Consider the following 11278-nt stretch of genomic DNA (forward strand, 5'->3'; position numbering starts at 1 on the left):
ACATAACTCTCATTTTAAACTGTTAACCTATCTCACTAGATATGTCTCTATAAGGTCAATGAATAAAACATTTAGGTCAAGAACATGTGGAACTTGATCTCTGTAGCTGTAAGACAATTTTTCTTAATAAATGCATTTTTAGTTTTGGGGGATAAACCAGGAAGAGAAGGGAATTATGTATTGAGATAAAGGAGATTCCTACACATGAGCATAACTAATTCCATGGCGTACCTGGATTATCCAGGAATGAATATGACTCAATGTACGTTTTTTAAAGGTCTATTAAAAAGCTGCCCCTCTGAATTTTAACCCACTTGCCAATCAACTTTCTTCCTAAACAAATCAAAGGGCAGGCCTAAGAAAATGGCCAGATTTTTAAAAGTCGTAAAATGAGATCAGATATTATAATATATATTGTCGTGAAAATCCCGTTGGAAAGGGACTAAAATGGAATATTTTGGACATCCTATTAACCTTCAATTTCCTATTACTGTCTTCTAAATTTATGTATATTTTTCTTTACCATTATACTGGGGTTTTGCATACACATCATTGGAACAGCTAAGCTTCTCTTTGAGATTATGCTGATAGTAGGTCTTTACGATAACTGTAATTGTCAGAGGTAATTTAGTTGTTGTATTGATATTATCGTTATTTCAATTTCTTGCCATGATATTATAACATTTATTTTGCTAATCTAGAACTTGGGGCACAGCATGATTAAATTATTTGCTCAAGATATGCTGTGAGTAAATAGTAGTATTGGGAAAAGTTAATAATCCCTTAGTAATAAAAATCTAAAAACAATCTATAAAATAAGTACCTACTTTCTTCTCAATAAGTGTTATATTTTTCTAGGGCTCATCTTGAATGATAAAATGTAAAAGAAATTTCCCAGTGTAATCTGTAATGATTCAATCAAGGAAATCCAATGGTGACCTTTATTTAAAATAGTAACTTATTAAAAGTATTCCACGGAGGAGCCAAGTATATTATCAACAACAAAAAACTGGCACTTGTTGAAATTCATGCATCTCAAAATAAAAAGGAGAACTAATAAATGGTCAAACTTCTTGCTGAAACAATGACAAACATTTAGTGATATTTACCTATTCATTATGAAACTACTGCCCTTGCCTCCCAGCTGAATAATAGCTCATATTATGATGAAAAGCCTATTAATCCTTCACGCTGTAGGTGAAAAAGACTGAAGTTATGCTGTTTTAGAGATACGCTAAAGTGTAGTAGAAAATAAGAGATCTAGTCCTTGTTTTATGACATAACAGACTTTGGCTATATTCTCCTGTGTAAACCAAGAGATGATAACCCAGTATTCCTTAAACCCAAACAATGTACAGACCCCTTGAAATTATATACCAAAAATTCTCCCTAAATTAGATCTTCCAATCCCAGTTTAGGAAATACTGGCATAGTTTGGGGTCTGGATTCAGACAACTCCGGATGAAATCCCAGCCCTGCCCGTAATAGACTTTAGTAGGAAGCCCAAGTCACTTAATTTTTCTAAGTCTTAGTGTTCTTCAACTATTAAAGAGGGGTAATAATACTAGCTGCCTTATCAGCTAATTGTAAGTAGTAAATGATATAATAAGGATGTCCACATTTTCTCTGTTGCCAATGCACTGTAACATGCCTTCCTGCAGCTTTGCCCCTTAATTGAATAGGTTTAAGAACCTGTTCCACAGTTTGTTCCTCCAAAGGCTGAGGCTAAATAAGAGGTCTAAATCCCCTTTCTGTCTGTGGAATTCCCTTATAAAATCTGATTACAAAATCTGCTTAGCTTTTTACATTATTAAATCATTGACTAAATTAAAATCTTGAGACAAGTAGAAAAATGGATTTGTTTTATTTTATAGGTTGTGTTCTGCTTCTCTTAAACACATGATGAGTTGATTCACAGGAGGTAAGAGAGGGCTGAAGTGAATAAGGGCATGGGTGGGTGCCATTCTGGGATATGAGACCATACGAGGACACATGTCTGCGCCACTTCCATGAGGTGTACTCCAGACTCTGGAGACAGGTAAACTGCTCTTATAAACAGATTCCTGCCACTTGTTATGAAGACTGAACTATAAAAGATGTCTTGAGTATTCACACCTCTGAAGGCCATTAAACTAAAAGGGAAGAAGAGAGAACAGGAAAACAAAGATACCATGGGGAATGGATGAGTGGGTATGCAAAGCAAATGGGAAAATATAAATGGCTTCATTGAAAAATGGGTTTTCAGATGCACTCTTTGACCTGTGGAATTAATAATGATAGGTATGTTGAGTAAAAATGATTTAGTAAAAACCTGTGATTGTATCATCCAGTTGTAAATTAGAAGGAAAAAATGCTGCTATGTTTAATAACAAATGCAGGCATACCTCAGAGACACTGCGGGCTCGATTCCAGACCACTGCAATAAGGCAAATATCACAATAAAGTGAGTCTCATAAATATTTTTGGTTTCCCAGTGCATATAAAAGTTTTGTTTGCACTATACTATAGCCTATTAAATGTACAACAACATTGTGTCTAAAAAACAATGTACATATCTTAATTTTTAAAATACTTTATTGCTAAAAATGCTAAACATCATCTGAGCCTTCAGCCAGTCAAAATCGTTTTGCTGGTGGAGGGTCTTGCCTGGAAGTTGATGGTTGCTGAATGATCAGGGTGGTGGTTGCTGAAGGTTGGGGTGGCTGTGGCAACCTCTTAAAATAAGACAACATTGCTGCATTGATTTACTCTTCCTTTCATGAACAATTTCTCTGTAGTATGCAATACTGTTCAATAGCATTTTACCCAAATGCTTTCAAAATTGGAGTCAATCTTTTCAAACCTGCTGCTTTGTCAGCTAAGTTTATGTAATATTCTAAATCCTTTGTTGTCATTTCAACAGTCTTTATAGCACTGTCACCAGGAGTATATTCCATCTCAGGGAACCACTTTCTTTGCTCATCCATAAGAAGCAACTCCCTGCCTGTTAATCATGAGATTGCAGCAAGTCTGTCACATCTTCAGGCTCCATTCTAATTCCAGTTCTTTTGCTATTTCCACCTCATCTGTAGTTACTTCCTCCACTAAAGTCTTGAACCCCTCCAAACCATCCATTAGGGTTGGAATCAACTTCTTCCAAACTCCCGTTAATGTTGATATTTTGACCTCTTCCCATGAATCACGAATGTTCCTAATGCCATCTAGAATGGTGAATCCTTTCCAAAAGGTTTTCAATTTACTCTGCCCCGGTCCATCAGAAGAATCACTATCTATGACACCTGTAGCCTTACAAAATGTATTTCTTAAATAATAATACTTAGAAGTTGAAATTACTCCTTGATCCATGGACTGCATAATGGATCTTGTGTTAGCGGGCATGAAAACAACATGAATCTCCTTGTACATCTCCATCAGAGCTCTTGGGTGAACAGGTGCACTGTCAATGAGCAGTAATATTTTGAAAGGAATCTTTTTTTTTTGAGCAATAGTTCTCAACAGTGGGCTTAAAATATTCAATAAAGCATCTTGTAAACAGATGTGCTGTCATCCAGGCTTTGCTGTTCCACAGCACAGGCAGAGTAAATTTAGCATAATTCTTAAGGGCCCTGGGATTTTGGGAATGGTAAATGAGCATTGGCCTTAACGTCAAGTCACCAGCTGCATTAGCCCCTAACAAGAGAGTCAGCCTGTCCTTTGAAGATTTGAAGCCAGGCATTGACTTCTCCTCTCTAGCTATAAAAGTACTAGATGGCATCTTCTTCCAATAGAAGCCTGTTTCATCTATACTGAAAATCTGTTGTTTAGTGTCCCCACCTTCATGAATTATCTTAGTTAGACCTTCTGGATAACTTGCTGCAGCTTGCATCTGATCTGCATCAGTACTTGCTGCTTTACCTGGCACTTATATGTTATGAAGACAGCTTCTTTCCTTAAACTTCATGAACTAATCTCTGCTGGCGTCAAACTTTTCTTCTGTAGCTTCCTCACCTCTCTCAGCCTTTGTAAAATTGAAGAGAGTTAGGGCCTAGCTCTGGATTAGGCTTTGCCTTAAGGGAAGGTTGTGGCTGGTTTGATCTTCTTTCCAGACCACTAAAACTTTCTCCATGTCAGCAATAATGTTATTCTGGTTTCTTATCATTTGTGTGTTCATTGGAGCAACACTTTTAGTTTCCTTCAAGAACTTTTCGTTTGCATTGACAACTTGGCTAACTGGTGCAAGAGGTCTAGCTTTTCGCCTGTCTCAGCTTTTGACATGCCTTCCTCACTAAGCTTAATTATTTCTAGCTTTTGATTTAAAGTGAGAGATGTGCAACTCTTCCTTTCACTTGAACACTTAGAGGCCATTGTAGGGCTATTAATTGTAGGGTTAATAATTTCAATGTTGTGTGTCTCAGGGAATAGGAAGGCCCAAGGAGAGGGAGAGAGATGGGGAAATGACCGGTTGGTGAGCAGTCAGCACACATGCAACAGTTACTAAGTTCACCTTCTTGTATGCGCATGGTTCATGGACCCCAGAACAACTATAATAGCAACATCAAAGCTCACTGATCACAGATTACCATAACAAATATAATAATAATGAAAAAGTTTGAAATATTGCAAGAATTACCAAAATGTGACACAGAGACACAAAGTGAGCAAATCAGTTGGAAAAATGGTGCCAATAGACTTGCTGGCCACAGAGTTGCCACAAACCTTCAATCTGTAAAAAAAAAAAAAAATGCAATATCTGCAAAGCATAATAAAACAAAGCATAGTAAAATGAGGTGTGCCTCTTAACATAGGGTTGGCCAAAAAGTTCGTTCAGGTTTTTCTATAAGATGTTACAGAAAAACCCAAATGAACATTTTGGCCAACCCAATGCTATTGTGGTTGAGCTCAAAGAGTAGTATAAGTGACTTGTGCAAATTATATTAACAATTGAGTCTCCTGCTCCATGTGTGATTTAAAAGAATAGGCAGAGAGTAAACCAGAGCAATGAACCATCACTATTTATTGATTCCCTATCCCAGGAGATGACCCAAGGCAATAGACAGCAGACTCACTCCTGATTGGAAAGTTGGATTGCAACTTTCAATGACCACATGATGGGGGACAACTGCTGTGACTGGCAAAGGACCAAGTTGTCTTTATCCATAGAGGGATAAAGTCCATTTTGAGGCTAGGATTTTCAGGGAATTCATGCATAAGACTTCATTGAACTAAAGCATAATTGATCAAGGTAGTAGTTTGCCTGCCTTCCCTGATTGTGCTCTGAGATTTCCTGAGAAATATTAACTCAAGGCTGACATTCAGCTGCCGGTATGGGTAGAAATAAATACATGCCAGTTGGCAATTTAGCTGCAGCACTGAGTCCCTGCTGCTACCCTGTTGCTCAAGTCCTGCGGAGTCCCAAATGGGTGGAAAGAGTATCTGCTGTGAGACCCACCAACCAGCCCTTTGCAATTCCTGAATATGTGCACCCTGGCCAAAATGGGCCCCAAACCTGAAGTGGGTAGTTCGTATCCTATTGATGACAAACAGTATCCATTAGGGAAATGCCTGGTGCCTATCTGGCGTCCTGAGAATGTGACAAACCCCCACTGGCTAGTGCTTTCCTCCACTGTGATCACATGTGGAAACACAAGCTCTGCAGTTATGGTATCTGTCATTAACTATTTTAGCCATATCCTCTCCACTAACCCCAAGCCCCTTTGCTGCTCTGCCTCTACTGGGTCAGGCAGGAATGCCTAAGTATCTTTCCTATGCTATCCCAGAGAGTGAGAGAGAAACAGGTTGAGTTAAAAAAAGTCATCTAAGTTCAACATTTCCAGTCTCAGCCTTCAGTCAATCAAATAAACTTTTGTATTTGGAATAACAGTAAAATATGGGAACATTTTTCCAGACTCCATCCTATTTGCAAGCCTAAATAATTCTTGATGAATACTTTCCACCTGACCTGAATATTGTAAACAGAAAGAAGAAAAAAAATTAAGGTAGAAGGCACCTAGACCTATGTACCACAAACTCTAACAACTTTCAACATCTGTTTTATACAACTACAAGGCTTGTTACCTCATTACTGGCCCAACTTTAAGAATCAACCGTCACATCGTGCTCAACTCCCAGTAATGAGAGGCAATGTACTCAAGAGTCCTGTTATCCAAGAACCTTTTCGTACGCCCACCATGAGCAGAGTGGCAGCACTCTATTATTTTAAAAGTTTTAAAATGGCACTATTATATTTTCTTTATGTAAGATTTCATTGATCAACATTTTTATCATTAACTCTCATTGGTCAAAACAGAGTCAGCTCCTAATTCAGTTCTAAACTTCTCATGCGAATTCATTTTATTGGGCTGGCCCAAAAGTGAGTTTGGGTTTTTCCGTAAGATGTTATGGAAAAAACCGAATGAACTTCTGGGCCAACCCAAATAGTTGTGCTTTAGAAATAAATGCCAAATATTTTTAAATAACAATTTACTAAATGAATAAGCCCCTTTGTTCACCGTATCAAGAAAACAATGGAGGGTAATAAGAAAGAGTATCCTTTCACCCAAGAACTACTAACTACACAAATAGCAAATCCAAGATCCAATTTCAAAGTGGAAAATGATAAAAAAATAAAATGAAAAGTAAAAAAAGGCATAATACCTGCTGTAAATCCAGTGTAATTGTCACATAATGGTATTCGATTCCATTCTTAATACTGGGACTCTGCCACCAAGTGTTCTTTCCATCAATAGCATTTGTAACCGGGTGTCTCACTGTTGAATCAGCAGCAGCATGTGAAAGGAGAAAAGATCATATGAAGAATTTATAGCTGTTTTTTAAAAGTAAAAAGTAAAACTAAGTTAAAACCATCATCATGTGAAGGTCAAATATTAAAATAACATAAAGAGAGAGCAATTCATATCTTTAACAGAATTTGGTTACTGTCGACTTTTTCACAGCGCTCCGCAAGGTAGTGTGAAATGGTTAAAGACTATAAGAGAAGAAGCTGTTCAGCACTCTGGCCATCAACTAAAACAGGCAACTTTAAAGATAACTACAGAAATTAAGTGTGACGAAATGATATTGAAGTCTAATTGATGTGTCAGTCATTCAAAGAAGCAAAAACTCTACTGTTTGAGGCAGCTCTAGTATGACATCAACTTTTTGAACAGAAACATAAAATCCTGAAGTGTGGTTGAAAGGTACTTGAAGATTTGCCCTTCTGACACATACATTATTACCAGGACTTGGGCAATTCAATATGTATCTGGTTTTAATAGAAAATGCTGTCAAATCCATCCTATGAGGCTTTTTGCAGTCACTCCTCAATCTGCCAACTTTCTATTTAAACCACTATTTAAAAATATAATGAAAGATACTCCAAATCTCCCATCCAGCGGTGCCTGTCCCTATAATCACTAACTCAGTGGAGGGGTCTGGACAATAAAAGCAAGCAGAGAGAGCTCGGCGCATGAAACTCCATCCTACTAACTAAACATGGATCTCCCCTTGTCTTTACTCCAGATACATGAGAACAGGACGTATTGTGAAAATTAAAAAGGAGATTGGCAATAAAAAACAGGAGGTGTGGACAATCGTTGCCACCTCCCCTCACAGTTCCTTCTTACAATCCTCAAAACTCACAGATTCCTCATCTCCTCCCACTTAGTTCCATGCATCTCACAACAGCAACCGTTACCTCTGGAGTGCCAAAGCTCTTGTTCCTTTTTGGATGCAGTCATTGGTTCTTATCTGCAATCTGTGCTTCTCATTTCCCAAGTAAGGAGGAACAGAACTTGTTCCTCCTCTGATCCGGCCCAGCTCAGGCACGGGTGAGGACGGCAGGAGGGCAGTTTGCTGGGGATGTTCCTATTTCTATTCCTAGGGCTGCAGTAAGAGTTCTTAACTTTCTAACATCTCACTTGGAAGTCAGCCTATTTGCCCACAGAAATGTAAACAAAGTGGAGGTTAGCTTCCCTGCTACTCTGATTAATTATGCTTTGGAGTGTCAGTCGTGAGAACTTTTATAACACTAATTCCTTGGGAAGATATTTCAAATGAATGGCCTAAGAATACCCTTTTATTAGAACATAATCTTTTTTTGCAAATTGAAGGAATATTTCAAATAATAAACAAGCCATATCACTATGAGGAACAATCATGGACTTTCAATCTGTGGACATAATGTAGTAATCTAGCCAGGTGTTTTAATGATAATGGTGATGAAAGAGCATAAGATTTGAACCATGAAGTGCTGGAGTATGAGGAGCTGGACAGTCTATCTGGATCCACCAGTTAGCACTTAACTGACCATGGGCAAGTCACTTAAACTCTGTCATTCCTGAAGTGAGGATAACATAACTCCACTCATAGCACAGGTACCCAGAATCTTAACTTTCAGAAAAAAGTAAAAAAAAAAAAAATTAAATGTGTGTGAAAGAGATTTGTGGACTTGATACAGGAGTTCTAGCTCTTTATTTCTCAAAGTAATAGTAGCGTTCAGCCTACTCTTGCTATCATTTAAAATATCACTTATTTCATAAAATGGAGGATGTTTAAAAACAATAAAAGTTTTAAAACAACACAATACTAAAATGAAGGATAATTCTTTAAAAGGTATTCATTTTATCTTCATAAAAAATTTGGAATTTTGTTTTCATTTTCTCATTTTGCCATGGACCAGTAATTGGATGGGAACTCTCAACTCACAGGGTTACCAGAGGAACATTAAAACCATTAATATTCTAGCCATTATTATGCATATACATAGAATTAATTATACATCTGTTCAAAATATGCAGGATTCTGAATCTTTACTGGGGACAAATTACATTTAATAAAATTTTTGAAGATAAAAACCAAGCAAAAAGAAGTCCTCAATGCAATAGGTGCCTGATAGTAAAGAAAAATCATCTTCAAAAAATTTACAAAAACTAAATATTCATTAAATTTGCCATTTTCAGATTGTGAACATTTTTATTACATATTAATTTTATTAACGTAATCTGCTATAACCTGTTTAACTGAAAATATAAAGGCTTATATCTTTGATTTACTTATGGTAACATGAGTATATAAGACAGGACAAAAATAATCTATTTTTATTGGTAAATTACTTAATTCAGCTGAACATCTGGATGGACTTTGTTTTGTACCAAGTCTTATCACATTAGCAGTCCACTGAGATGAGGCACCTTATCTCATTAATGAAAAGTAAAATTGCTGACGAAATTTAATATTTAGCACTAGTTAACTTGTTCTGCTGAAGCTAGGGAAAGTGTTAGGTCTTTATAACATCAACAAATACAAGAAGCATAACTAAACATCAAATAAATGTCCTTGGTGGTATGAGTGGGCGCTGAAATTGGCACATTAGGAATCAGAACCATAAATGAAATATTACTGGCATTGCTTCTGAAGAAAAATAAATATCACAGCAAACATTCCTTAAACATCCTCCTGAATCTTCTTCACAGATTGTGGGTTTAACATGTGATAGAAAAACACACACACAACCACACTTCCAAATCACACTTGTGGCTCATAAGGTAGTTGTGAGAGGAGCTATCTAATTGGAAATTTTGATATCTGTCACCTCAGGTCAAACTGATATGAGAATTAGTCATGAAAAGGAAGACTGGGAGATGAATCAACAGTTAACCATAATCCCCATTATGAAACTTTAATCATAATTAATTTGAAAATACTGATTAATTGTTGGCATACTTCCCTTATTTAAAAAGAGATAGAAACTTATAACATCCTCAACAGGGATAGTGACTCCAAAGTCACTATCCAAAGGCTAACTACATCTGAAAATTGGCGAGGGAATCATTGATGAAATAAACCTTTCAAACTGCTATTTTAATTGGAAAGCACAATCTATTAACAGTCAGGAGGTTCAAATTTCCTTTTCTTTGTATGGTACTTAAGTACCAACCTTCCAGATTAATTCTAGCTGTTCAGTGAATTTGTGGAATTTTATAATCTGTTGCTTCAACTTTTACTAAAATATATCCATGTTGATTATTGCTAGATTTTTTATTCTTGTGGGGTATTATTCTTTCTAAATTTCTGGTTCCACAACAGGATTTTGAAATGTAATGAAGCTGGTAATTTGAAATTAAATTAATCAAAGTAAATGTAGGCTGTGATAAGTTTTAAAAACTTACCACAACTAAATAAAATGGGAAATACAAAAACATACCTCATATGTGCCTTACTAAAACAATTTATTCACTTTTTTGTCCCAAAGTGAAAATATGGGGTGGGATTGCCTAAATACAGATGTCTTCCACTGAAAGACCCTGAATACGGAACTCTGAAGAAGGGAGTGACAGTCACTCGTAGACTTAATTTGGTGAATACATCTCACTGATTTTGCTACCAAGAGTGTCCACTCAATTATTTTCTACCTGAATCACTGCACCTTCCTTCCATCCTGTCTCTATTTACACATTTCCATCTTTTTCTCCTTTCCTGGAATGCTTTTCCCTCTTATCTCGGGTAATTCAGGTTTTTAGAGCCCTTCTGAGTCTGACCACCTTCTTGGAACTTTCTCTTGCTACTTCAGTTCCCACTGATGTTTTCCTTCTTAGAAATTCTACATCATTGATAATATGTACCCTAAGGTATAGCCCTGAGTTTACTGTTTAAAATATCTGTTTAATTGTCTTCTATATCCAAGTCTTATTTACCCTAACATTGTACTTGTAGACAGGAACTATAAATATTTATATTTTATGCACATGTATATATAGATAACCATACATATATGCACATACATATACATGTATATATGCACACACACACACACAAACACACATACATATGATTTTCATACTTTATCTCTCTAACTCTCTTTCTCTGCCCAGCCCATCCTAAATACACATCTACACACTCCCAACCACCCCCATCATTCCCTCCCAGTCATTCCATGCCTCCAGGCTTTCTCACATTCTCTGTGAAATCATCAAGGCCACCAATTCTTGCAACAATGGCAATTTCTCCCTGTCAGGCTTCATCTTCTTCTCTAACGAACCTAAAGCTCATAGTCCATCAATTCATTTATTTTTTAATTCATTTTATTTTCATTTATTTATCTCGATTTTCTTGCTTTTGATGTTTCCCCAGGGCTCTGACCTAGGTCTTTTGCCCTAAACGTTCTGTACAAGAACAGCAAACAGATAGGATGTGTTCCAATATTCCCAACTCCTACACCCATAACAATCTACACCACAGAAAATAACCAGAGTCATTTAACAGGCAAGGAAGGCTTCTGATGCTTGCCATCTTTGGTTTCTTA

At 36.7% G+C, this 11278-nt stretch overlaps 1 protein-coding gene across 1 annotated transcript in view; it reads right to left on the reverse strand.

Moving 5' to 3' along the window:
- The window catches only part of LAMA2 (laminin subunit alpha 2), a 627718-nt gene that overhangs the window by 445007 nt on the left and 171433 nt on the right, over positions 1–11278 (reverse strand). Inside the window, exon 3 of the mRNA XM_061207556.1 lies at positions 6634–6746. Coding sequence (XP_061063539.1) covers positions 6634–6746 — 113 coding nt within the window. The remainder of the gene's footprint in view (positions 1–6633; positions 6747–11278) is intronic.

The sequence above is a fragment of the Eubalaena glacialis genome, chromosome 12, assembly GCF_028564815.1.
Source record: "Eubalaena glacialis isolate mEubGla1 chromosome 12, mEubGla1.1.hap2.+ XY, whole genome shotgun sequence".
Taxonomy (NCBI): Eukaryota; Metazoa; Chordata; class Mammalia; order Artiodactyla; family Balaenidae; genus Eubalaena; species Eubalaena glacialis.